Consider the following 27,921-nt stretch of genomic DNA (forward strand, 5'->3'; position numbering starts at 1 on the left):
TCCTAACGTGCCACCCAGGAGAGCCTCCGCGTCCTGCTCTGCGCTACGGGGACGAGAGGGCGCTCACCCTGCGGCGCGCGCGTGAATGGACACGTGTGACGGCCCCGCCCGCGCTTGCTGCTGGGCCTTCACCGCCCGCCCCTGGCACCACGGCGCGGGCTCCTGCCGGGGAGAAGCAGGCGGAGGAAAGCCCATCTGGGACTCGGACAGGACGCGGAAGGTCAGGCAGGTGGGACGCTGCTCCCTCCTGGCTCACCCCTCGGGCTCTGGCAGACTCTCTGGAGCTGGGGCTGCCCACAGGGAACCGAACCCGGACGCGCAGGGGCAGGAGGAAGACGCGGGCCTTCGGGTAGCTTGCCCTTTCCTCCTAGAGCTACTGAGGGAGGGAGTGGGAGGACCCGTCACCGGCTTCCAGCTCCAGCCGTCCTCGGGCGTGGCCACGCTGGGTGAGGGTCACTGTCTCCTTATCGGGGGCAAGTGGGGGGACCATGGGTGCTGGAGGCCGGACAGACTGCCGGCAGCGACGGCTGTGCTTCCTCTCAGGAGCAGAGATTAGGAACATCCACACAACGTGACTGGGTCTGTCAAACCTGGAGTAAGCAGCTTTTCTGACTCAGACTAGCATTTCTCTGCAATCTTTGCTCTGAAGAAAAGTCTGTGAATATTGTAGCAAAAAAGTCGCACTCGGTAGGAATGCAGGAACGGAGAGCTAGCGAGGCCGCTCTGAGAGGGGCCGGAGGGGCCGGAGCCGGAGGGGCCGGAGCCGGAGGGGCCGGAGCCGGTGCACGGCTTCCTCGCCAGCCCTGGCCCTTGCTGCGCTCTGCCGTCGGCCGGGTCACGCAGGGGAAATACTCGGAAAACCCCCCTTGCTGCCGAGCCCCGGGCCTGCCAACGTGACGCGCGACGTCCCCACGGCAGCGTGACCGCATCAGTCCTGTCAGCAGAGTGTGGAAAGTGACTTGACCTGCGGGTCACACCTGGTCCCGTGAGGCTCTGCCGCCACCTGGCTGCTCCCTTCATCCTCCTCGTCCCGGCGTCGGACACGCGGGATGCTTGTGCCCCACAGAAGCCGGGGCCGGACTGGAGCAGGTCCCAGGACACGGAGTCGGCGGGAGGGTAGCCCACGACCTTACAGGTGCGTGTGTCCGTGAGTCTGCGCACAGGTGAACGGAGACAGCGGGTGCGGCCCAGCAGGACCCCGTGCAGCCCGTGGATGCCGTGAGCTCATTGTGCGCCATTCCGGGCCACGCCCGGGCTTCTGTGGGGACACCGGGCGGCCTTTGTGTTTCCGCCTCGGGGAGCAGGCGGCTCTCGGTCACCTCACTCCCGCTCTGAAGCCAGAGGCGTTTGGGGCTGAGTGTCAGCCGCGGGGGGGGGGGGGGGTGTGAGCAGGGGTCTGCGGGGACGGGGGGCCTCGCTCAGCCACGCGGGCTCAGATCAAGAGAGCCAGCCTTTTGTTCCACGCCAGACTCCCTTCCTGCGCGGAGTGGTCGGGAGCTTTCCTGGGCCTTGACTGGTTTGAGGGAAATGACCCTGGGCCCCGTCGAGGGCACGGTGCCACACTTTAAATGACTTCCTTTGTCTAGATGTTACCAAGAGCAGCGGGACTTGAGCACACGGTAAAGCTGTGAAGGGAGGAAAAGCCACGGCGCAGAGTTCGTGTCCCGAGATCGGGGGCTAGTGGGTCCTTGACTCTCGTCTGGGTGATGGAACCGCGCCCGCTTGCAGATGAGGTCCCCAGGGCAGGGCTCATCCTAAAGGTCTTCAGCTGCAGCTGCAGGGTGAGGAGACCCTGAGCCGTGAGTCCCCTCCTGGTGTCCCTCCGCGGCCGCCTAGGCTCACTTCTGTGGAAACACAGTGAAAGCCGGAGCAGAGCGCGCAGTCCGGCAGCCCAAGACGCCTGGAAGGCCGGGGATGCGGGTCTGAGAGCAAACGGAGAATGCTGGTCCGTGGGCGGAACCAACATGGGCCCATCAGGCAGCGCACACCGGGGCTTCCTACGGACCGAGGAAGTGTGGTGCTGGCAACGCGTCCCTGTCCTCGATGCACAAGGGACGTGGGCTCACCGCGGCTCCCGGCGGCAGGTACCCGAGGCGCAGCAGATGCTGGAGCAAGTGAGGGGGCCTGGGAGGCGCAGGCTCAGTCTGCCGTGGCGACACTCAGCCCTGGCCACTGGTCCACACGGCCGGGGAGCTCGGCGCGCGTCCGGGCCAGGAATCCGAATTCTTGCACCGATCGCCTCCGGTGGTTCCAACGTGGGGCCAAGGTGGAGAACCACGGCTCTGGAGGCATGTCGTCGGGTAAAACCTCGGCCGTCCTGCTGGACGCTCTTGCTCGCCGTGTTTCCTCATGGATAACGTGTCATCAGCGCGGACTCCATACGCCGTGTGCAGGAGAAGACACTACCCGGGTTGTGCACGAGATGCGCCCTTGCCCGAAACGCTGCAGTCTGAGAAATACGTACGATCAGGGAAGTCGGGTGTTTAAGTAAAGAGGAAGGATGCGTGATTTCAAGGTCAGTGTGTCTTCGAGGGAGAGTCAGGGCAACAAATCGAGATGGACCGTAACGGGAGAGACCGAAACCACGATGACACAACGAGATGAAATTCAACGCAGACACGGCAGCACCGTCCTGGAAAGAAAATGCATGAAACGCAGCCCAGTGAAGGGGCAAGACCCGGGGGCTTAACGGACCGGCACTCGGAATACCTTTGTGCCCACCAGTGACAGCCAGTTTGTGGGCAGTGTTTGCTGTGAATAAGGCACGTTTGCAGGTGTTAGGAGTGTGTGTGTGTGTGTGTGTGTGAGTGTGTGTACCTGCAATCAAAAAATATATGCATCAATCACACACACACAGTTCATTTAATTCTTCCGAGGGAGGAAGCCCAGGCTTGAGAGAGGACGTCATCTGCTGAAAATCACACACTTGGGCCATCTGCTTCCACAGCCCACTCTGGAGTCCTAAAATGAGGCTGAACACGAACGCTTCACCTTCTTCAAGGGAAGCGCAGGGTCCGACCTGCTGTGATCAGCAGCACCGCAGGACCGCATGGAGTCCTCACCTCCCCCGTTCCGAGCAGTGGTCCTCGACGTCCGTGGGCCCCGTTAAGTACGGCTCCCCCGGAAAACGTCCACCAGCAAATGTACCCGATGCTTGATCTGCCGTTCAGTCCCTCCCCGCAGCAGCCGAGGACAAGGTCATCACTGCATTTCACGGGGACGTCGCTGACCTCAGGCTCATCCTCAGGGCTGGGTCCTGACGCCACTTCCCGGAAGGAAGGAGCAGTGCGTCACTGCTGTGTATCGGGGAGAAGACGAGAAAGGGAGGGTGGGTGGTAAAGTCAGGACTTTTTCCAAAATCTTCCAAGTTACCCCGTGAAAGAAGGAACAGAGTCTCTGTGGAGAAATTAGAGGGAATTTCACTTTCACCAAAAAGACAAATTCTTCCCCAATGACATTTGCCTCCAAATGGTAAGTCTAACGATGAGTGATAGGAGCCTCCCCAACCCCAGGTCTTCTAACTCCGAACAGCATCAAGCCGAGGTGTGGTGCGAGACCCGGGGGCGTTGGGGGACTCCAGTGAGGGCAGCGGGCCTGGGTCCTCTTCTGGGTCTTCTTCATAGATCACCGTCGTAAGCAGAATGAGGAAAGGACCTCGGCCCTTTGATGCCTCCTGCAGCCCCAGAGCTCAGTAAATCACGGGGGGATGATCCAACGGAGAAACACCTGTTGTGTCGACAGGGAGGTTTAGGGGAGGGACGTGGTGCTGGGTCAGGCATCTAGGATTGAATTCAGCCCCTCGGACTCCTGGAGACACAGGGCAGGTCCCGCGGCTGCATCTCGCTGGGCCCCATGCCCCACTGCACCGCGGGGTCTCACGATTCTTCCTACCTTCTGAGGATCAAATGAGCTACTCTAGGAAAGTCCTTGGGCGGGAGCTGGGAGCAAACGCCACGGCTCAGAGAGCGCGCGCGGTTTGTTTCCTATCGCAAGTGTCTGCGTGCCTCCCTCCCTCCCCGGCCCTCGGACGGCCGCCTCGGAGTGCAAGCCCTCCGCCCTATCCTCTTCCAGAGTCTGGCGCACGGAGGTGTTGCCGCGCACGCCGGCAGGACAGACGGACAGCAGGACAGACGAGGAACGGCAGGACAGACGGACGGCAGGACAGACGGACGGCAGGACAGACGGACGGCTGGACAGAAGAGGAACGGCAGGACAGACGGACGGCAGGACAGACGGACGGCTGGACAGAAGAGGAACGGCAGGACAGATGGACGGCAGGACAGACGGACGGCAGGACAGACAGACGGCTGGACAGAAGAGGAACGGCAGGACAGACGGATGGCAGGACAGACGGACGGCGGGACAGACGAGGAACGGCCTTGCTGTTTTCCAAGTTCTCCAACCCAGTCGGGACCTCAGTGTCTGGGATTCTTCCATTTTCTTCTCCCTGAAGATCGGAGACAGAGTCACTATTTTCACTGTTGATTTTATTCTCTTCCCCGTAGAGCAGGCTGGACGGAACATTGACCGCGCTGTGACTGCAGTGGTCTGTGACCAGTGCGCTGTGACCGCCCGGGTCTGCGGTGTCGGAACACGCCGTGGGGTCACGGACTCCGAGAAACGTACAAACAGACCTGGTCTCAACGTCACGGTCCGTTTCCAAGAATGGGTGGTTCCCTTCCTGACCGGTTTTGTGTTGGCTGCTCGGGTTCCACGGGAGCCCCCAGAGAGAGGGCCATGTCAGAAAAACGGTCCATGTTTAATATCAGCTGTCAGATGGGCTTCTGCTCAGACCTTGAGTGCTCTGAGCCTCTCAGACGTGAGTCAGTACCCGTATCTGCTGAGGCTTGGTTTTTCTTCTGGTTTTTTGTTTTGTTTTGTTTGCAGTAGAGAGCAGCTCACCCCGAGGCCTCCTGGGATCCTTCCGGGCCTCTTCAGAGCCTGGGGTCACGTCTGAGGTCAGGCTACAGCCTGGAGTGGAAGGTCATGGCTCTGGGTCACTTGTGCTCCTGGATTTCTGCCCTAGGGGCAGTGAGCAGGGGGACAAGACACCCCACAGGGCTGGAGGCCCCAGCGCAGGGGAGCCGTGTTTCAGCGGGGGGAAGGCCAGAGCCCCCTACCTCTACACGCAGCCCCGTGCATTCCGGAGAAGGAGCCACAGCCGCGAGGTTAGGCTGAGCCTCCGGTCCCGTGTGTCTTCCGCTGGGGCAGGAGAATGGACACCACAAGCGCCGCGGCCGCGAGAACAGGCTCCTCGTCCGTGCCTCCGCTTGTGTGATCGGAGTTTCATCAGTGCAGGGGCACTGGCCGCCCTCCTGGGGCACAGGACTAAGACAAGCGTAGCCACGAACCGTGCAGTGTCTGGGGGTGTGGGCATCCCATGGGCAGGCCCAGGACCTGCGGACCTGAAGCACCCAAGGTGTCTGAGGCCGGGGAGTCTCACCCCAGCCCTTGGGAGAGGGAGAAGGTCCGTTTCCTCACCTTGGGCTGTGGTCACTGCGTCCCCTTCTTGCCACGTCGGTGGGCGAGGGCCACGTCCACGGGCAGATGAGACAGAGAGGAGGGCGCTTGGGACTCCCAGGCAGGCGGCCCTCACGGCTCAGTGTCTGGTGTGCGCACGTCCTAGATGGAGGGACCCAGACCGCTCACTGGACCCTGTGGGGTCAGGAAGGTTCTGGCTTCCCCACCAACACCTGCAAGGGGCCTCAGCACATTCCCACAGCGGTCCTGGTCCTGCCTCCTTGAGAGGCGGGTGGGGGCTCCTGGCCTCCTGGGCTTTACTTAACCATAGGCCTAAGCTCAAGACAGGTGCGCCCTGGGTTCTGCCAGCCCCTGCCTGTCTTTGCTCCTTGGATGGGGGAGTCCAGCCCGGCGCCCAGGAGGACAGGAGGAAGCAGACCCCTTCCCGCGGGCCCCGAGACCCTGGAGGACCCGCTGGAGGGGGCTACCTGTGCTCTGTCCAGCGGGATGGAGGGGAGCCTCTGTAGTGTCCACGACCCGACTGTGGTCCTTGCTCAGCCACCCCCAGCCCCCGCTCTCTCGGCTTCACAGTCGTCCTGACAACACATTCCCATGGACATGTTTTCTGGAGAACATGTTGTGTTTGAAAAACGTGCCCAGGAGAGGGACTTCTCATGTGACCCGGCTTCCACTGGGCCCTGCGAGGGGGCTCGGGACGGGGAGCTGTGGCCTGGGGACAGCAGGGGCACACGGGCCTCGTCGGGGCTCCGGCCGGCCAGACAGTCGTCCACTTGTGTTTGGAAATTTGACTTGACACGCGCATCCCCTCAGGCGGTCAGCTTCTCCGTGATGGACGGAGTGTTTCCCCGGGGACCGCGCGTCCTCTGGGGCCCCAGATCGCCGTCCCTGGTGCCCTTGACTTGCGGTCGCTCCTGGGTCTCCCTGTTCCCCGCCAGCCCTGCCTCCCGGGAACCCTGCGGCCAGGACCCCGCCTTCCTCCAGACCCGGCGGCCATGCGGGGCCGCGGTGGGGAGCACAGCACCAGCAGACCGCGGAAGCACGGACTCGCCTGTCCGGGCTTTCTCCCGTTCCCGCTTCCCGGAGGACAAGAGGCGGGGGTGGAGAAGGGCCAGGCGAGAAGCCGCGCACGGAAGGACAGTCTTCTGGGGACAGCTGCGTCTCTGGGAGCAGCAAGAAAGCCCAGGTACGAGTGACGGTGACCAGAGGGAGCCTCTGCCTGGGGCTGCGGCATCCGGCGTCTGGCTCGTTGCACAGAGGCCGCAGAGCCCTGCGCCCAGCCTCCGCGGGAGAGCCGGCCGTCCCGCGCTGCTTCCCCGCTCCCAGTGCTGCTCTCTGACGGCATCTGCGGAGGCAAAAATAGCAGTTTCTCCCTCCGCAGGCGAGATGAATGATTGTCTCCAAACCCGACAAGCAGAGGCGGCTCAGTCTCCTTCTGGAAACAGCCCCACCAGCGTCTTCGCAGCCGGAGCAGACGTTTGTGGGTCCATCGAGGTCTTGAGCGCCGACCCCGGCCTCGCCCTTGGACCCTGGAGGGCTCAGAAGGGGCCGTGAGGGGACAATGGCGCGTCTCCGGCGCTGTGGTCAGCGTATGTAAATGTGCCAGAGCCGGGATGCCATGGCAACAGGGGTGAGCGCTGGGGCCCCGAGTCTGCTCTGGGACACGCAGAGGAAGGAGCCCGATCGGGAGACGCTGTCGGTGACCTGGACACGGAGCCCTGCTGAAGGCAAACCAGCCGAGCACCGGCTTCACTCCAGTCGCGGGGGGCGGACCGCGGGGTGGGGGCAACGGGATCCTGCTGCACGGAGACCCCAACAGGCCGGGACTGTGCCGGCCGGCCCAGAGGGCGTGGGCCCACCCGGGGCCACCCAGAGTGTGCATGTGCACGCGCATGTGTGTACAGCGCGTCTGGCATGGAACCGTTTTCACGCACACAGCCGTGCGACTGTCCGCGCCGCTCAACTCCAGAACCCTCGTGGCCCGATGGCAGCTGTCACCGGCCACCACCTCCCCTTCCTGCCGTTCGCCAGCCCCAGGCCTGCGCCGTTCTCTTGCTGTGTCTCAGGACCTGACTCCTCGAGGTGCTTCATGGGACTGGAGTCATTCAGCGCGTGTCCTCTGGGTCTGGCTAGTGCTCTTGGCACGGTGTCCTCAAGGTTCACCGGTGCTGCAGCTGGAGACAGGATCTTCCCCCGTTAAGGCTGAACAATCCTGCGGGTGTGGACGGGCCGATGGGATGGTCTCCTGATCCCCGCCTGGGTCCTCCTCTCTCTCAGGCTCTGCTTTCTCACGGTCCGGGGACATCAGGAGCGGAGCACGATGGGGACAGGCTGGTGGAGAGCGGAGGAGCCTGCGTGGGGACACGATGTCGGCGGGGGGGGGGACGAGACCCTCGGGAGGGAACCGTGGTACAGCAGCAAGAGGCAGGGAAGGCTTGTCGGGCTCAACCACGGACACCCGGTGTGGACGTGCTGCCTGGGACAGGTCCGTGCGCTGGGCGGGGGGAGCCGGCAGCGAGGGGTCTTAGCCCCAGGGAGGTAGGGAGCCCTCGCTGACGAGCAGGGAAGTGGCGGCGTCTGATCTCTGGTTCCTACCTCGGGCCAGTATGGGACGGATACTCTGCGCAGAGAGCTGCGGCAGACCCGTGTGGCCGTCCAGCGCCAGGTGCTGGGGCTCGGGGTGCAGCCGTGGTGTGGGCTGGGGAGAGGGCGGTGGGCAGTGGGCGCCGGGAGTGGAGCTCAGGGGCCTCCAGGCTCTTGAGCTGAGAAAGTGGGCAAGCCGGGGGGGCGTCCGGTGGGGCATGACTGCTGACGGGGTAGGAGTCCAACTTGGGCAGACGCACCGGGAGGCAGTGCAGGAAGGTATGAGAATGGTGTGGACGGCAGGTGTGGCTTGAAAATCAGCCTTGGAGATGGTATGGACGCCATGGCATGGAGGGGGCCCAGGGAGACCACAGAGGTGGGGGGTGGGGGACGTGGGACGACTGAGTCTGTGACCAGGCTGCTCAAAGAAGCGGTAGGGACACGGACGCAGCAGAGGACCCCAAGCAGCCTCGTGGACCCGTGGCTCGGCTCCTGGTCCCAGGACCTGTGGTCCGGCGGGTGCCAAGGCTGTCACTGGAGCGGGTTGTCTCATCCTTCGGGAATGCGGCTGGAATTTGCAGTCTTGGAGCCAGCGTCAAAGGCCCTTTGTTAATCGGAAAGCTGGCGCATGTCCAGCCCCTGGTGAGGCGGCCAGCAGGGGCACCCGGCCCTGCAGGTGGGCGAAGGAGGAGCAGGCAGGGGTGAAGTGTGGCCGCCGCCCTGACTCCAGGTGGCTCCCAGATCGGGGCTCACGAGCCTCTCCCGGAGCGCGAGGTCGTTCTGTTCCTGAGACCGAGCAGGAGCAGGACACACCCTCACACAGATCTCAGCCTCCACCCCTGCGACCCGGCCAAGACGTCAGATAACCGTGGCCAAGCCTCGCCGGGGAGCAAACCTGCTTGGGAGCCCTGGATTCCGGAGCCGGCCCCACTGCCGAAGACGGTCCTTCCGTGGAAATGCGCTTCCCACCTCAGTTTCCCCCTCGGGAAAAGGCAGGAAGGAAGAAGGCAGGATTGTGCCGAGCTTTAAACGAGTCCGAACACAGGAACATCTCCCTTTGCCGGGAGCCGTGGTACCCCCGAAGCTGTTACTGGAGCATACGCTACGTCCAGACAACGGTGAACGGAGGACAAGGACCGGCTCAGCTCCTTACGAGGGACGGGCTAACCCGCAAGGTCACTCCGGTGACTCACTCCGCACAGTCTTACAGACAAAAGCTTCAGTCCCCCCAGATTCCTGTGCTGAAGCCCTAACCTCCGGCTCCCTCTGCCGCATGGTGGCTGGGTTTGGAGGTGGGGGGAAGAAATGAAGGTCACATGTGGCCCCGCGGTGGGCCCGGGCGCAGCCGTGTTGCTTCCTTGCAGAGGGAGAGCCCGAGGGCGGCTCCGTCCAGACCCCGCGTGGGTAAGGAAGGCAGGGGGTGGCCGTCCGCCTGACCCGCGCAGCCGGCCTCTCGATCGGGGACCTGCGTGAGTCTCTGCTGCTGTCTCCGTGCCCGGCCGGCAGCATCTGGTGGCCCAAGCTGACGGATACAACAAGCATTTAATAAACAATAAATCACAGAGAGAAAAGGAAAACCCCAGTTTGGAAAGCCGGGTCTACGTGAGGCCTTTCGGCAGGGATGGAGGACCACGGGCGACCCCCCAGCGACCGAGTGAGTCAGGGCACGGCCTACCAGCCCACCCTGTCCTGGGCCACGAAGCCAGCACAGAGCCACACGCACAGGCTAAGGGCAGTCACCATCACTCCAGTGGTGTCCCCGAGAGCACGCAGGCCGCGTTCCTGCGACCGCCGCACCCGGTTTCCGGCCAGGCTCTTCTCCCCTCTGGGCATCAGCTGCGTCGCGTCGTCTCGACTCCGTAGGGTCTCACGTGCGCCTGATGCACCGTGGGGGCGACGAGACGCTGACCTCTGGGTCCTTGCTGCATTTGAGGATTGCTTCGAACGCGATTTCTTCCGAAACCACAGCTGCTCCTCACCCTGTCCTCGAGGCCGGCATCGCTGGATTGAATTACAAATTCCCGTCAGACCGTCCAACAACCCGATGGTGATTCGAAGCACCTCGTTCATTTTCTGAACCTTCCGCGAGCACAGGTGGCCTGTTTCTCTGAACTTCATCCCAGCCCTGCATTTCCTTTGGGTATTTTTTTCAGGATGGCGCTTTGAAGAGTCTCTCTCCCCTTCTGGGCAAGGTTGCTCAGAGTTTCTGGGAGCTCGGGCTGAGCGGGAGCAGTCGGTCGGCTCGCGTGTTCCAGGGCGCCCCTGCAAACCTTTCCCTGGCTGTGGGTGTCGGGGGACCTGGCCTGTCCCCCACACAGCAGCCGTCCCAAGGCTTATGCTCCCTCCTGGGACCCATTAAAGGAAGGAGGCAGGATGGGGAAAGGCCAAACCCTGAAATGCCCTCCCTGAATGTCAGAGCACGAAGGGCTCGCGGAGAAGCGTCAGAGGACAGCTTCCGTCTGCCCGGAGCCTGGTCGGGGCGGGCGAGTGTGAGTCGGACGGAGAGAACAGCCTGGGAGGAGCTGCTGTGGCCTCCTTTTGAGTTCAGAGTGACTTCTGTGTTCGGCATCATTGGATTTCCATTCCTTCCCCTGCACTGAGCAGACACCCAGTGCAGTGGTGAGTTTGGGGCTCCCCCTTGCCCGCCGTGGAGCGGGGGCCCAGGGGTGGGGGCAGGGGGCGCAGGGGTGGGGGGTGCAGGGCAGACACGGCCGATGCTCTGCCCTCTGCCTCTGCCAGACCAGGAGGGCTTGGTGCCCCGTTCACCCCTGCCTGGACGAGCCCAGAAGGATGTGGTCAGAACACCTTTGCCGAGCAGGGGAGAGGCAGTCCGTGCAAGGAAACCTCACGACGGAGCCCTGACACGTGGTCCCCACAGGTGACATCGTGGAGCAGCATGAAGGCGACGGGAGCTCGCGAGGTCATGCCTGGCGACGCAGCGGGGACCTGTGGCTGTGTGTGGGCGAGCCGACACCCCCCACCCCCACCCCGGCGAGCCGACACCCCCCACCCCCACCCCGGCGAGCCGACATCTGCCACCCCGCCAGCGCATTCTGCATTTTCGCTGGGAGCAAGGTTCCGGGGATGGACTCCAGGATCAGGAGGAGAGGGGGACTTGCACGATGCCAGCGCGGACCTCTAGGCTCCGAGGGTCGCCACACCCACCCCCTCAAGGTGCCGCTGAGACAGGGGCCGGCGTCTGGGAAGAGAGCACTTTGCCGATTGCCTCTGCACCTGTCGGACGGCGGCCAAGCGCCCCCGGCTGGGGCCCTGCCGAGAGAAAGAGGAAGTGCACCGCCGGCCAAGGTCAACCTTTCCTGTCCGTGCCTGCCGGTGCTCCTGGCACCTGACCCCACCCACTGGCTCTCAGCAAGGGGTGCCACCCTCCCCCGCTGGGCTCCCTACTGCCTGCGACACCCCAGTCCCATCGGGCCCCAACCTGGGCCTGGTGTGCATGGTGGAGGCGGAGAGAGCCCCAGGGGTCTGCACGCAGCAGGCCCAGGCTGCAAGCCCTGGTGGAGTAAAGGGGCCCCGGGTTTGGCGTCCCACTGCGGCCATCTCTCGGAGGGGGAGGTCACACCCTGTGACAAGGGCTCGGCTCAGCAACATTGCCAAGTTCTTCTGAAATTTCCCCAGAACGTGTTTAATTTCGGCCGTGTGGCCAGGGTGAGGCCGGCCGAGACCAGGTGTCCGCTGCCGTCCAGGCCGCCCTCGTCTGTGGGCTGCGATTTATCTCTGAAGGTGGGTTTTCCTTCTACAAACAGGCAGACTGTGGGAGGTTTTGGGTAAACCGAGTGAGTGCAGCTGCTGGATAATACCGTCTGGGGGGAGTCCAGACAGAAGACCGGCTCCGTCGGGTGCCTCCCAAGCTGCCCCAGAGCAGGGCCCAACGGGCGGGGGGGGGGGGTAGGGGAGGGGAGGGGGAGAGAAGGGGAGAGGAGAGGCTCCAGCAACGTTTCTGGCTTCGGTGGCATCCACGAGCCGCTCCGGACCAACTCTCTGAGAGGCCGGCGAGGGCTTGGACGTGAAGTTCTGAGAGCAGGTTCTGGGCGTCTGCGCCCTCCTGCCCGAATCTTCCTGAAGCCCCGCGGCCCGCGGCCGGCCAGCCTTGTGCCCGGGGCAGGCTCCGCAAGGACTGAGTAGGTGTGTTTCTGCCTCTGGAAGATTTCCAGGGAAGACAATGGCCCCTTTACCCCGGATCCTCGAAACTTGGATAGGATTTCTCCCGGCTCTGATACAGGACATTTATTTTTAGATCAGGGAAGAGTGTGTGTGGGAGAAGAGGAGGGAGGCGGGGGCGGGCGGGCAGAGCTGGCAGATGATTAACAGCCGGCTTCACATACATGCCTGCGCGTGCCCGTGTGTGTCTGTGGGCCTGCGCGTGCCCATATGTGCCCATGTGTGCCTCTGTGCCTGTGTGCCCGTGTGTGTCTGTGTGCTGTGTGTGCACATGTGTGTGCCTGTGTGTGTATAAAATACATCTTCCTGGCAGAAGGGATCTGAGGCTTACAGTCGCGAATACTGGTCAATGCCCAACAGTCCTTTCTGTGTGTCCCCGATCCCCGGGACGCCCCGTGATTCCCGCCGGCTCCCATGTCCGCAGGGAGCCTGTGGCACGGCTCCCCGCAGATGGGACAGAGGGAGCTGCCTCGGCGCGCCCCCTCCCCACAATGAACGCGTCACTCTTACGTCTGACACGCGACCTACCCTTGCATCATCTCTCACCGTTGCCTTGCACAACCGATGTTGGTTCAAACAAAACCGCTCTCAGCTGCGGCACGGCTGACGTCAGACTTGTCGGGGCTGATGTAACCCTGGAACGGCGCCAAGGTCGTTCAGCACGTCCCTGCCCCTGGTTTAGGGCGGTGGTGGTGCATGGGCGGGGGGCGGCCCTACAAAATGCAGGGACAGATTTGGGACCATCGGGAAGAGATTTACCTGGTCGCTCTCTGCCTGGTTTACCTCTCCACCACTTGCCGACAGAGCAGCGTTCTTGCCATTTACAGAGAAGAGAGATCTCTCCGGGGCCCGGGAACCAGCGCAAGCTGTTCAGCTTAATAAATATTCCCGTTAGAACCAGCGCCTCTCCCATTTGCTGTTATCTTTCTGTACTAAGGGAGATTCTACAGCACTCAGAATAAGAAAAGAATTTAAATATCTCTCCCCCCTGCACAACCCAAATCCCTCTGCCTGGCAGACTGCTCCCCGAGTGTAGACGGCTCACAGAGCACCTACAGTTATTTTAAGCTTCCGCTTTCTCTTGCTCTGTGAGCGCCGTCCTGGCTATAGTCAGGAAGCCTCCGGGTACCGCAGCTTGCTTCTGACCCTCAGTGAGAATTCATTGGTTAGATAGGAAATCTGGTCCCTTGGAACCAGCAGGTGTCTGTCCCCTTTGTGCTTAAGGCTCACAGTGACGTGGTGTAAGGAACAGTGTGCACATGCACACGTATGTGCACTCGCACACACCCACATGTGTTCACACGTATGCACGTGCTTGCCTGTGTCCACACATGTGCACATACGCTCACCTGTGTATTGTGTGTTCACGTGTCTGTGTTCACAGGCATGTGTACGTCTCAGCCCATTTGTCAAGTCAGCGAGCGAGGAGAGGGCTCCCCGGCACGGAGCCCTGGGCCCCTTTCCCAGATGCACCCTGGAGGGCCGAGCTCGTCAGGAACCAGCTGCGCTCCGGGGCTTAGGTCATGAGCTAGTTAGGGCTGGGCACGGCTACAACGGATGCGCGTGCACACACCTGTGTCCTTGAACCGCCCGGGGCTGCCGCGCCGGCTGCTTAGACATCTCCGACATCTTAGGACCGCTCAAGCTGGAGCCGGCGTTCCAGCTTCCGACAGTGGGACGGAGGTGGGAGGGGGTCTCCTTCTTGCAAGGAGGCCCCTGTGGTTGCTCCCCGCTGGTCTGGGTTCTGCACCGGTGCCCCGTGCTGCAAGGGAGGCTGGGGAAGCCGTCCTGCCCTCCAGCATGCCGGGTGCTCCGCACAAGTACCGTCACGGGGTCCTGTTCCTGAGCAAGAGGGGAGCGTGGGGGCTCCTGGGTCCTCACTCAGCCCTACAGTCCGGCCGGTCCCCACGCAGCCCTACAATCCGGCCGGCCGTCGGCCCGGCTCCTCCGCCACCGCTGCGTGCGCTTCTCAGCCTCCCCCACCACGGCCTCTGGGCCCCGGCCCCATTTCCCTGCCCTTGCGGGGCTGAACGAAGCAGCTTGCTTGGTCCCTCCCTTCTTTGGGCCCTTCCCGGTCCCGGTGCGGCAACCAGAAGGAAGTGTGCGACGCACTTTTCCATACGTATTTTCACTCCGGGGGGCTTTCCCCATCGGTTTCCGTGTGTGGCTTCTTCGGCGAGCTCACGGGGCCGGGTCGCAGGGGCAGTGATCGGGCCCTGATGCAGCTGTGGAATTCTTTGGAAGAATTGTTTTTCTATTTTCCCGTATCCATTTTTTTAATGTGTCAAAGACTCCTGCTTTCTGTGTCTGTGTTTAACAAACATAAGCGTGAACTGTACTTAAGAGTAACCGTGCGTCACATAATATTTTGTGTTTCACATTCAAAAACAACCATAGCCAGGGCGCCTGGGTGGCCGAGTCGGCGAAGCGTCCGGCACTTGGTTTCGGCTCAGGTCATGATCTCAGGGTCGTGCGACTGAGCCCGGCGCGGAGCTGCGTGCTCGGTGGGGGGGGTCTGCTGGAGGTTCTGTCTCTCCCTCGGCCCCTCCCCCCACCTGCGCGTGTGCACACTCTCAAAATAGATAAATAAATCTTAAAATAATGAAAAAGAAGAAAAAACAACCATCACGAAGATGAATATCCTACCAGGAAAAACAAAATCTCAAAGATGGAAAAATTCACAAAAAATAAACATTTTTCTCATTATATAAAATATTTGAAATAATCCATCCTTGTAATCACTTATTTCTAAATAATCAGAAAACAGTGGTCAGTGCCAAGGCTAAGGGAACTCAAGCCGTCTGAATGCAGGCTGCGGGGTAAACGCCGCTGACGCGCTGGCCCTGGTGTTTCATTTCCGAGTTACACCTTCACTCTCCAACGCGCGCCGTCTCCGTGCCGTGGGCCCCACGCAGCCTCACGAGTGCCAGAGCTTTACAATTTGTCCTTCTCAGTCTTGAGCGAAAACACTCTTCTTAGCAACTCATTGGCAAACGTGCTTGACGTCCACACTGCATTACGCAGAATTATGTTCCGAGGGCAGGAAAGGGTCACCCGTGACGGTCGGGACGCAGGGTTTTGAAGCCGAGTGAGTGTTCAGAAAGGAGGACCCCGTGACAGGAGCCGGGCCGTGCGCGCGGGACAAAGCAGGTTTAGGAAACGGATTAAGATACGCATTTTGAGGGCATCTACGGTCTGTGGAATGAAAGCCGTGACTGGTTGCAACTGTCTGAATGGATCTTATCGACTGTGGCTGACACGACCCACATCACTCGGGGGTCGTGGGGAACGTGGGCTGCGTCCGCAAACTTGATTTCACTTGTTTCTCCCTCCCACTATTTCAATCGCAACGTGCGCACGCTGCGTCCTTGCCCAGGTTCTCTTCCTCTGTAGCTCCGTGAAAGATTCCGTCTCCACCCAGTAATTCAAGTCAGAAACCTCTCACTCTGTTCCTGACTCCTAGCTCAAGAGTTAATTGACAATTTATCCATCCATCATCCATCCACCTGTCTGTCTGTCCGTCCATCCTTCCACCCATCCACCCTTCCGTCCATCCATCCATCCATCCATCCATCCACCATCCATCCACCTGTCCATCCACCTGTCTGTCCGTCCATCCATCCATCGATCCATCATCCATCCACCTGTCCATCCACCTGTCTGTCTGTCCGTCCATCCATCTATCCACCAACAGGCGCTTTTCAGCACCTACTATGTGCCGCTGTGGTAGGTGTCACGGACGCAGCTGTGAGCAGGAGACCTCCCTGGGGCCTCACACAGCTTCCCTGGGACTCACACAGCTTCCCTGGGACTCACACAGCTTCCCGGGGACTCACACAGCTTCCCTGGGACTCACACAGCTTCCCGGGGACTCACACAGCTTGCCACCTGGGGCAGACAATGAAACAGTCAAACTGAGCAGTACTTAATTACCAGCCGTGGAAGGCATTTTGGGGGGAAGAGCCATGGCTCTATAAAGCATGTCATAGGAATCTAACGTTGCCCAGCTCCCTGGAGGAAAAGACGAGTCACCTGGGTGGTGATGGGTAAGTGACAGCATTGAAGACCAAAAGTTAAGCCCACAGATGTTACAGTATGAAGGAACGTGGTAAGGGAGCTGAGATGACTTCTGTGCGGTCGGAGTGCCGAGAGCGATGTGTGGATGTGACTGGAAAGGCAAACGGAGGAGATCAGGGCCGCGGAGACCCTACTAAAAATGTCTGGGTTTTACCATAAGAACAATGAGTAACAGAACACTTGACGAATTTTTGCCAATAGGGTAATGATCTCCGATCACCCGTATGTTAACTGTAACAGTTAGGATGCTTTTGCTCTATTTTACAGAAAACCCGAATCAAATTGTTTTGAGAAAACAAAGTGGTGAGATTATTAGCCAAGGTCACTAAATACATTTCAGGGATACTGGATCCAGGCTAAAATAGTGTGACCTGGTTTGTGTCTCTAACTTTGGGCTCTGGTTCTTGGAACGGTTTCTGTTACCAGGCCGTCTCTCCCTTCCCGATGGAGACAGGAGGTGGGGAGGTTTGTTCCAAAATGGCCATCTGCGTACAAGCTCTGTTTTCTTGGCCAGTGGGGAAGAAAAGTCTGCTTCCTTGAGACGTTTTTAAAAGTCTCAGGATTTAATTTAAATAATCTTGATTGGATTGTCTTGGAATGTGTCCCTACCTTGAAAGAATCCCTGCGGGCTACGCCAGTTAGGCTCTGGGGCCATCACACCCAAGAGCGTGGCTGAGCATCTAGCTTGAAGTTAGGAAGGGAGTCCCCATGGTCACTCTTGCTGGAACCCCTGCGCGGGTCAGAAGGAAGCAGAGCCATGTGGAGTCAGGGGTGGTCAGTGTCCTTGAGGAGGACTGATGGGCACAGGGAGCTTGGACCAGAGGAGCAGCAGGACAGATGGAGGAAAGTGGGTGAATCCCAGTGGCACTTGGGCATAACTAGCACGTGCTGAGCACAGATTGGGGTGAGGCTGCTGGAGTCGGCCCAGTTTGGTCAGCAGCACTGCCCTGATGGTGGGACCCTGGGCCAGCACGGAGAGCCCAGAAGATGACCACGTGGGGGTGAAGTCTATCACGTCTGCCTTGAGTGCACTGAATCTGAGTCATGACGTCCACGAGGAAACGCTGAGCAGCAGTCGTGTGCACAGGTCCCGCTGGCGAGGGAGAAGGATTCGAGAGTTGGTCCTTGGAAGGCCGGCTGGAGGTGTGGTCGCAGAAGGAGCCGTGGGGATGAGGTCCAGCGAGTGTAGCCCTGGCGAGACGAGAGCTGGAGGATGAGCCGGAAAGGAAGCAGACAGCGGGCGGCCGGATCGTCCCTGAGGCCAAAGGGAGAGAGTGAGGAGGCACGGCCGTGTCTGCCCCTGCGTGAGATGTGCCACACCAGACTTCGTAAATGCGTCTTTGCTCAGAGTCACCAGCAGGCCAGGCTGCCTTTCCGCACGACCAGAGCCCGTCACTGCTTACCCGGTCTCCTGCCACGGCAACACCATTGCCTTCTGCGCAGGACGGCTCGTCTCCCTTACTACCCTCCCTTCCTGCCGCCAGCCACAGCCCTGCCCCACGGCTCTCTCCTGGTGAGGGCCACCCTCCAGGACCAGAGGGGGTTTCCCTCTGGTCCTGGAGACGTGCTTCTGCCCAGACCCAGTCCGGCTCTCCACGCGGCGCTTCCTGGTCTCCATGTGAGGCTCTGGTGTTCCCCGTTTCCACGGTATTTCTGATCTGTTCTGTCCAGCCCTCTGGTTGTTCGGACGTGGTGCAGATGGCATTTTTTCTGCTTCCATTCTCCTTAAGATGGTTCAGGTTTCCTCTGAGCTATAGCTGAAGCACCGGGGTTTCCTGTTTTTCCCCTTTTGTGTAGTCTGAGTCCTGGGGGGCTGGTGGTGAAGGGCGAAGGTGGATTCCTCTCTCGTAGTGGTGGTGTGGAGGGTGTTTCTTGGCCATCAGGAGGTCCTTCTCCCGATTTTCCCTTCCCGGTTGCACTCTGCTCTCCCACTGGAGGGAGAGGCTCGGCGAGCGGCCTCCCCCACGGCCCTCCAGCTAGTAAAGCTCTTAAGCTGCTCGACAGCTCGTGGGTACATGAGTCTCTACACGGGCGTGCTGGGCGTCGTGCGTCTGTGTGAGCATGTGGGCACTTTCCGGGGAGGGTGCGTAACTCTCATCCAGCTCGGAGAGGGCCAGGCCTTACCCCACATTTTAACACTGACCTGAGGGTGTCGTCGCAGTTCAAGAACGATGCGCAGAGTTCCCGCGCGTGACCTTTGCCCTCTTCTGCCCTTCATCTCCGACTCCTGTCCGTCTAGCACGACTCACGCTGTCCACACCGTGCCTTGCAAACCCACCTACACAGACGCACGCACGCTCGCACTGGGCTCCCTCGTCTCCGTGGCTTCCTCCACCCAGAACTGGTCTCTCCTGACACAGGGCTTCCCGCGCGGTTTATAGCCCTGCTGACTCCCCCGTCCAGACACAGAACGCCTTCTCGGGGCCTCCCGGCCCTACCGGCCAGCGGAACTCGGGGGGAAACACGTTTTCTGTCCCTGAGAAGTGACCGGCACCTGCTGTCGTCACTAGACGTCACACCTGGACTGACGGATTGGATTTCAAACAAGGAAAAGTACCAAGTACCGGAACGTTCCTGCGGTGTAAGTGTGAAGCAGCCGCCGCCGCCTCCCTCTTCCCTCCCCCTCCCTCCCCCTCCCCCCTCCCTCCCCCTCCCCCCTCCCTCCCCCCTCGCTTCTTTCTTTCTTTTGCAACAACCCCGTTCAATGGCTCCTCCGCTACACTCACGCCGAGGCGACAAGGACGCGAGCGGAGAGCAGGGCCGGCTGCGACCCTTCGCCGTGTGTGCAGATGGGGGCTCCTGCCTCTCCTTGGTCTCTACAGCACCTGATGCAACTCCTTGAGGAGAGTTAATTATATCCCTTCCGCGCAGGTTAATTTTCCTGCACAAATATGACATTCTTCTGCGTTTGTTCCTCCTCCTCTTATGTAACCCAGCCTGGATTCCAGCCAGAACAGGTGGAGCGATCGTCCGAAACGTGTAGGCTGCCTTGGTTCAGCACACTTGCTTAATTTACTTATGTGAACTTTACTATAATTAGAAAACCTAAAATAATACATAAAATTATAAAGAGACGAAGCAGGATTTTAAACACAGACTTCGGTGGCCTGGAAATCTTGATAGCGAAACCTATCATTTTCTGAGACTTCTCCACGCTGCGTGTTGTGTTTGCTGCCGTCAGGGAGAGGTGGGCAAGGGGCTCCGCCACAGCCAGGCCGGACAACACGCCCAAAGTCGCAGAAGCCACCGAGCTGCCACAGACCCTGACCTTCGAGCCTGAATCTCCTGGTCTCTGAGCCTAAGACCCAAGCCCTATTCAGAAGGTCCTCGTGATCCATTTAAAGTGAATTTGCTTAACATGGGGGCACCAAACATTCAAAATAAATGGTGTAAAGCGTTTTGGTTGGGGACATTATCTTCAAAGATAAAACCAGGAGAGTGACTAATACATCTATTTCCTCACACATAGAATAAAATGTAGGTTCTCACTGCATTAGTGACTAATCCTTATTAAAACGAAGGAAAGAATCAAGTGTCACGTGGGGTTCCGGGGGTAATTTCTCAGCAGAACGTGACGCGGCACCACCCCTCCCCCCGCGCCCAGGAGGGTCACAGGGAAGGTCGGCTTTGCAAATGGTAGGTCGGGTTCCCGAAGGCCACTCTGACACTCAAGAATTTCCTTTGGCGTCTGTGCATTCCGTGATCTATGCGCGTCTCTTTTTAAGAAAGATTATTTATTTATTTATTTATTTGAGAGAGAGAAAGAGAGAAAACCTGGAAAAGTTGAGGGGGGAGGGGCAGAGAGAGGAGGAAGCAGGCTCCCTGCCGAGCAGAAAGCCCGACGCGGGCTCGATCCCAGGACCCTGAGATCACGACCTGAGCTGCAGGCAGAGGCTTTAACCCACTGAGCCCCCCAGGAGCTCCTGCGCCTTCCCTTCCGGTGGCCAACTGGAGATGGTCCCCATGGACTCAGCGTGTGCGTGAGAGAAGCCTTGTCTGCACTGATCCACGGGAGAGCAGCTCCTGCAAAGTCTGTGGTTTTGTCGTGCGTCATTTCGCCTTGTGTTGAGGTGTTCCACGTTCGGCGGTGGGTGGCGAGCTCCTGTGACAGCACCCGGGAGCCACGGGGTGTTCTGCACATACCCGCCGTCGTTGGGCCAATGTGGAAGCCCCTGCAGGCTGGCATCGGGCCCTGGGATGTGTTCTGGCCGACGGAGCGGGAGCGGTCGTGGTGTCCCTCCAAGCTTTATAGGAGCCGAGGGTTTGCTTGGGCCCAGGTGCCCCGGCTGTCCGTCAGGAGGTGGTCACCTAAGGCATAGCTCCGTGTCCTAAGAAGGTCTTCAAATGTCCCGACATGTCTCCAAGGCAGGCGGGTCCCTGTGCTGCCAGCCTTCCTCCCTCCGCCCCCAAGAATGGGCTGAACTCTGCGGTCGTGGTTATTGGGGAGGAAGCAGACGGGGAAGGCGAGAGGGCCTCGGGCGGAAGGGACGGTGCTCAGGGTGCGGTGGCTGTGGCATCGTGTCCTTGCCGGGACGACAAGCGACCTTCATGGAGGTCATCACCTGTGGCGGCGCTTCTCCCGCACGGATTCAGTAGCCAAACGGAAACTGCGTGGCTTCAGTGAGACAGTGACCCTGCGGAGCCACGGGCCGCGGAGGTGGGCAAGTCCACGGGCGCCGCTAGTGCCGGCTCCGGGCCGACGGAGAGCGACGGTCGATGAGCCTGTTCCAGTCTTGGCAAAACCACATCCTGCTGTGGGGGTTTCCCTCGGTCCCCACGTCGCCCCGAGGAAAGTGACGGTTTCCTCCACCCTCGCTGTGACATGATCCTGGATGGCAGCGTCGGTCGTGGTCATGGCTTCCCGCAACAAACTCCGTCGATGTGAGCATTCGCTTCTCCATTTTCCCACAGCGTGTTTCCCGAACGAGCAGTGTTGGTTTCATGAGGACACGTCGGCTTCTGAGTGTGGACCGGAAGTGCCTTCGAGTCACTGCAGGGGAGGGCGTGTCGTGGCACCCCCGTGACCTGGCTGGTGGCCCCGCCGTGTGGGCGCCTTCGCGAGGTCTCCTGGCACCTGAACCAGGTTGTGGACATTTTATGACCCAAAGAAACATTCGATTTGAAATCCAGGGGACTGATTTAAATACCCACACGGATGATTTTTACTGTTTAGTCGGTGGAATTCTGGAACCTCTTTACACGGTGTGCGGGGAGGCCCGAAGGCAACGCCACGGCCTTGAGACTTACTGATCAAACAGCCCTGAAGAGAGTGTGGCGCAACATTAGAGTTTTCTGTGATAACAAAAACCGAACAGCGATTCAAACCCCTAGGAAGTGAAATGCTGGAAAACTTGAGAACAATATTAACAAATTCTTACGTTTATCCGTCTTGCCCGTTTGCCAACGTGTCTTTGGGATTACATGGATCCTCTCTCCGGTGCTGGGGGTTCCGTCTGTGTCCGTATTTTTCTTTTGAAATCTGTGGAACATAAGGAATAGCGCAGCGGACCCCAGGGGAAGGGACAGAAAACCGAGTGGGAAGAAATCAGAGAGGGAGACAAGCCATGAGACTCTGGACCCCGGGGAACACACTGAGGGTTTCAGAGGGGAGCCGGGTTGGGGGATGGGGTGACCCAGTGACGGGCATGACGAGGGCACGTGTGATGGTGGGCGCTGGGTGTCGCACACAACTCACGGACCACCGAACACTGCATCAAACCCTAATGTCGTCCTACGCAGTGGCCAACTAGACACAATAATAAAAAATCAATAAATAACAAGTAGAACATGTTCCAGGACATGTGGACAGCTGTGCTGTGATCACCCAGGGTTGTCGCCCAGGGTGTTGGGGAGAGGCCAGCGCTCCAGCCGCCCCCAGGGAAGCGCTGACCTCATCCCCGGGAGAGTTATTTCTTGCTTTACTTTAGAGCGTCCCGCCTGGGCTGTGCGTCTCAGCCCATCTGGTCCCGTCTGTGAGGGAGACCGCCGCGTGCGCCCTGGGGGCATGTGTCCTCCGCTGCGAGCTCCGCTTCTGAGATTCGTCTGTTTTCTGCGCATGGAAGCGAGTGGTTCAAGGGCACTGGGGCGTGTGTATCTTTTCCCCATGGGGTATGTGTCCATTAGCATCCTTTTGAGTAAAGTTCAAATTCCCTTTTGGGTTTAGCTAATTGGAGCTAAATGACGCTGCCTTTAGACGGTCGTGGGGACCTGTACACGTGGGAACAAATGCCAGGAAGCCTGAACTGGGGCAGAACAAAAGACGGAAAAGAAAACATGGCGCTTCCTAGTCCGTGTGGGGGGTTCTGCGGGTGGAACAGACGGTTAATAATGTTCATCAGGGCATCTCAGAACGAGAGGAAAAATGAACCTTCACGTGCTCTTGTCCTTGAGTGAAGTCCGCAGAGACTTGGGTGAGTTGGGTTGGCCCGGGTCTGGGCTGGGGACTGGCCCTGGGCTCCAGATGCGACAGAAAGGCAGAGAGGGGTCGGCGCGGGCGGCCGGTCTGCGTGCTGCGGCGCAAGGAGCCGGAAACGCGGGGGTGGGCTCGCCACATGCATGCCATCCTGCTCAGACCACGAGGCTGTGCGCAGTTTGCAGATCCTGAAATTGTGTGAGTGAATCTGTGGATGCCAAAATACCTCTTGAAAGACGCAGGAGAAGCCGGCTCCGTGGGTCGCATCCAGGGAAGGAATGTGGGTGGCTGGGGATGGCAGTGGGAGGCAGACCGCCCCGGTACCCGTTGTAGCTCAACGTCTTGAACTATGTACTGATTCCCCTTAAAGAAAAACTGTTAATGTAACAAATTGTCAGCACATGCACATGACTCATGCTTTAGGCCCCGTTAGCATCAGGTAACTTTATAATCAGGAAAGCAGGGGCTCCGTGGGTTAAGCCTCTGCCTTCAGCTCAGGTCATGATCCCAGGGTCCTGGGATCGAGCCCCGCATCGGGCTCTCTGCTCAGCAGGGAGCCTGCTTCCCCCCTCTCTCTCTGCCTGCCTCTCTGCCTACTTGTGATCTCTGTCAAATAAATAAAATCTTTAAACAAAAGCAGAGACAAGAAGAGCATTTCTGCAGCCGACCCGGGGAGAAGCAGATTCTCATGACATGACCTGGAGGTGATTCTGATTGGAGCAGCTGGGATCTTCTCCGTTCGGGGACCCATGGAGCTGCCTCAGGAGAGGGGCCCAGGGGAGCCGGGGTCCTCAGAGACAAGGGGGAGAGAGAACCAACACGCTGAAGAAGCCAGGGCCCTCCGCAGAGGGACACCCCCACACAGGAGCTGGGCTTTGGAGCCTGAAGGCTTCGCTGCAAATAAAAAGTGCTGAAAGAACGTTTTCGTGGCTTCAAATAACTGTGATGTGTGATAATTTTCTGTGTTATTTAGGGCTGTGATGAAAACCTATAAATAACTTGAAGTGTGAGGTCTGCAAGCCATGTTGGTGCCCAGTCCCAGCACAGGTGACGCTAAGGACACGTTTTGGGGTGTAAAACAGGGGCAGGAAAAGTGGGCTGGCCGACGGGAGCCTGAGTCACGGGTCCTGCTCCCTGGGACGGCGGCCAGGACGCTGCCAGCACTGACGTGACCCACGGGGACAACCTGGGCGGGACACGGCTGGTGCGGAGCAGAACGCCCTGGCCTGCGGGGGTGCGCGGCCCATGCAGCAGGCCCACGGAACCCCCCATACATGTCCACCCCAAGCCCCTTTCCTCTCTTCCTTCTAGAGACAGAAGCCGTCTTGGGTTTGACCCTCCGTCCTGACTGTGCCCTGCTCACATCCCGGGTCTTAGTGGGGACCAGAGAAGCTCCCACCCCAGTTCCTCTCTGCTACGGTACATGCACCCCTACCCGCTCTCTGGGAGACGCCTCTGCTTTGTAACGGAAGTCAGGAGCCACTATGGGAGCTATGACAGTCAACCAAAGTGACCCATTCCCCTAGCCCAGGAGAGTCCCCAGTCCACCCCTCCTGGCCCCTGAAGTCTAGACAGCAAATAACCCCCAGGCCCCTAGTATTCCAACACGGATTTTAAAATGTGTGTAGCTAACATCTACAATGTAGCTGTATATAATATGCTATACTAGGTGGCTGTTACGTATTTTAAAATAATATACACCAATGGTATTTTAGTATACACACGTGCTATGTGTTCAACCACATCTGTGGTTCTTGTCTGCACGCGTCCATGTAGGTGATGCAATCGCTGGCCCTTGGAGCGAGCCGTGCACCCCACGAACAGGCCTGATTCTTATTTTCTGGCTAAAGTTGCTGAAGAGGATCCCACACTGGTTACCGGGTCTATCAAAGCGGATACGGCTGAGACCACGGCTGAGGCCAAGGCTGACGCGTGTCAGTTTTGATTCCCAGCAAGGGCCTTTGTCCCGGGAGCTCACCGGTAGCGGCAAGGTCAATAAGTGGCGGTGAATCCCATCCAAGTCCCCGCGTTTCCTAGGAGAGGCGAGGAGGGGGCATCCTGCGCTGAGCGGGGGTCAGGCTCCCGTCCTGAGTCTAGGCTGCAGTGCAGATGCCCTTGGGCTTCCCGTTATTTTAGGGGGAAACTCACAGCAGGAGGTAAGACTCATGGCTCAGCACAGGTGCCGAGATTTTCAGTCATTGCTGTGATGTCGTGAACCGGCACGGGAGACTGTCGGTGAAATGCTCCTAGTGACGTGACGGGCGCCGCGGTGGCTTCGAGCCCTGCTCTCAGCCCCGGGGAAGCTTCTGTGTTTTGGGAAGAGTCGGAGAGCGTCCCACCCCGCAGGCTAGAGGGATGGGCGTGCGGACACGGAGGCCGACGGGGGAAGGGCCCCCTTGTCACCTGGCAAACCGGCCGCCACTTGGCATCTTACCTTCTTCACTCGTCATGGGGTCACCCACGTCCCACAGAGCCAGCGCGCCTCGCTCAGGGTGGACACTGCAGTGCTTTCTGCGAGGCGGGGGCATCTCCCGAAGCCATGCCCCCTTGGCTCCTCCGTCGGGGCAGCTCTGAGCAGCGTCTGGGTGAACGCAGAGGGCAGGAGAGGGACGGCGGGAGCCAGCGCGGAAGAGATCGAGCCGCTCTGCTTCCTGCGTTCTGGGGCTGACGACACGGATGACATCCGTGGTGCGAGGCTCCGGGAACCGTGTCATTCTGCTTGACCTCCAGTGTCCCAAATACTGTGTTAGATTATACTGTCTTTAAGAGAAAAGGACAAGAAACCCCAGCCTTAAGTGATGTGGATTTAAAAAAAAAAAGCTTTTTCCAGAAGCATGCATGTCTCTATTTCCAAAATGGAAAAAAAGGAAGTCCTAGCAACCACTACGGAGCAGGTAGGACATGGTAACGGACTTCTCATCCGATCCCAAATACACGTCCATGCGAGGTGCTCTTGTGACTTACGTTTCACAGCTGAGGGCATCAAGGTTCAAGCAGTGACTGTTGAAGAGCGAATTTGATGGTTTCAGAACCAGGATTTGACCTCTGGTTGCTCTGGCTCCAAATCCTATACTCTGGGGGTGCCTGGGTGGCTCTTTAGTTAAGCATCCACTGTTTTTGTTGTTGTTGTTTTTGTTTTTAAGATTTTATTTATTTATTTATTTGGCGGAGACCCAGCGAGAGAGGGAACACAGGCAGGGGGAGTGGGAGAGGGGGAAGCAGGCTTCCTTCTGAGCAGGGAGTCCGACGGGGGGCTGGATCCCAGGACCCCGGGATCAGGACCTGAGCCGGAGGCAGCTGCCCGGCCCGCTGAGCCACCAGGCGCCCCCGCATCGCACTCTTGGTTTCGGCTCAGGTTGTGACCCCAGGGCGGAGAGATGGAGCCCCATGCTGGGCTCTGCGTTTGCAGGGCGTCCACCGAAGCTTCTCTCCCGCTGCCCCTCCCCCACCCCACCCCCACTCTCTCTGAAATAAATGCACACATAAATCTTAAAAAAAATCCTGTACTCTTAACAGCCGTGGAGCAAGAACTCTCCCCCCACACCCAGTTTCATCCACCAAGAGAGCTGTCATCCACGCTTTACAGGACTTCCTTCCTGTTCCGTCCTCTGCTCTCGCGCACACACACTCACACACTCACACTCAGTTCTGGGTAGGCAGGCTCTGTACACATGCACACACACACGTGCACACACTCACGCACGTGCACACACTCACGCACATACACCCACACGCACATACACACTCACAGACACAGGCACGCTCACACACTCAGTTCCGGATAGGTAGGTTCGGACAAGTCATCCCGTTTGACAGCTGGTCTTTCTCACTCAGCCCCGTACCACGCAGATCTGGACGTGTCGGTCTGGTCGCGTAGCACTGAGGTTAGTGTGGGGAACAGTGCAGGAGTTTGGTTCACTCACCTAGAGAGACGAGCTCCTGGCACCTGTCATGTCAAGAGCATTACTTGGGCCCATTACGGCATTTTGAGACTGTTCTTTGTCCGCTGTGAAGGTGCCGCCATGGCTTTCCGCGTGCAGTGACCCTGCGGGTGAAGAGGGACAGCCGAGCTCGGGGTGCGCCGTGGTTTCTACGGACGGTGGAGCCTTGTTGACCGCTCCAAAAAGGAGACACTCTTCTGAAAAAGTTCACTTGACTAACACGAGCTCTGCACGTGACCTCGTGACCCTGGAGACGGATCTGCCGATCCGTTTCCAATCTGTCTCTGCGACGGTCTGATGAACGAACTCCCAGACCCCCCCTTCCCTGCAGGGAGGCCGAGTGTGGTCGGGAGGCTGGTATTTCATGCCGATGTGGCTAGACGAAGAGCATTCCATTAGCTCCCGGGGGAATGTGTCATTAGGTACATTCTTAGAAATTCCGTAAGCTTCCTGGGACCTGGTGGCCAGTCCCTGTGATGAGCAGCACCTTCCCAAACCCACCTCCTGAGGAACACACCTAGGCCAGCCCCGATCTCAGTGTGGGCGCCTTCCTGGTGATGAGACCTCAGCCCCCACGAGTGTTCTGCCGGGGCATCGAGATCCATGCTGGAGGGTGGGGGTGAGGAGGGGTGTTTCTCAGCTTGCTGGGTTTTGTTCCCTCAGCCAGGGAGTACCACTCCTTGTCTAAACACTGGAGCTCTCTTTCAGAGCTCGCTACCCTGGTTTCTAGAGTCTGACTTATATAGGAAAGTGCATTTTTACAGTAAGGCTAAGTTTATTTTTCTGTGTCCCTTATATCCCTTACAGTCTATGAGACCTAAGAACAGGGATTATGGGCTATTTATTTCTGTCTCTCCACAGCCCAGCAAAGTGATGCATACCTATAGGAAGCAGTTAATTAATGCTGAATTAAGGGGGAAGGCCAGTGTGTGAAAGGAATAAGTGCTGAATGAATGAGTGCAAAAACAACCCAAGGTAGTGGAGATATTGACAATATGATGGTGACGGTGGTGATGGTGATGATGGTGATGGTGATGGTGATGGTGATGGTGGTGATGACGGTGATGATGGTGGTGATGCTGATAGTAGTGATGATGGTGGTGATGGTGATGGTGGTGATGGTGATGCTGATGGTGATGATAGTGGTGACGATGGTGGTGATGGTGGTGATGATGGTGGTGATGGTGATGATGGTGGTGATGATAGTGATGCTGATGGTGATGGTGGTGATGACGGTGATGATGATAGTGA

The 27,921-nt window shown here is 59.1% G+C and overlaps 1 protein-coding gene, 1 long non-coding RNA gene and 1 pseudogene across 2 annotated transcripts; 1 reads left to right on the forward strand and 2 right to left on the reverse strand.

The window, feature by feature from the left end:
• Positions 1-5,760: 5,760 nt before the first annotated feature.
• Positions 5,761-19,143, reverse strand: LOC116587950. The gene is made up of 2 exons (XM_032338486.1): positions 19,061-19,143; positions 5,761-9,583 (listed from the first exon to the last, which is right to left on the reverse strand). Exon 2 carries the CDS (start codon positions 7,370-7,372, stop codon positions 6,296-6,298), a length of 1,077 nt encoding a protein of 358 aa, XP_032194377.1. The 5' UTR covers positions 7,373-9,583; positions 19,061-19,143; the 3' UTR covers positions 5,761-6,295.
• LOC116587952 lies at positions 9,567-11,977 on the forward strand (annotated as a pseudogene).
• A 3,812-nt stretch (positions 19,144-22,955) lies between the features above and the next one.
• On the reverse strand, positions 22,956-27,738 carry LOC116587957. Its single transcript, XR_004284715.1, has 3 exons — positions 26,653-27,738; positions 25,164-25,489; positions 22,956-23,092 (listed from the first exon to the last, which is right to left on the reverse strand). It is a non-coding gene; the product is annotated as an uncharacterized LOC116587957 (long non-coding RNA).
• Positions 27,739-27,921: the final 183 nt, after the last annotated feature.

This window comes from Mustela erminea, chromosome 4, assembly GCF_009829155.1.
Source record: "Mustela erminea isolate mMusErm1 chromosome 4, mMusErm1.Pri, whole genome shotgun sequence".
NCBI lineage: Eukaryota > Metazoa > Chordata > Mammalia > Carnivora > Mustelidae > Mustela > Mustela erminea.

Coding starts and splice junctions, on each gene's coding strand:
- LOC116587950 (XM_032338486.1), bottom strand. CDS start 7,372: ATGCGCGTGCACATGCACACTCTGGGTGGCCCCGGGTGGGCCCACGCC.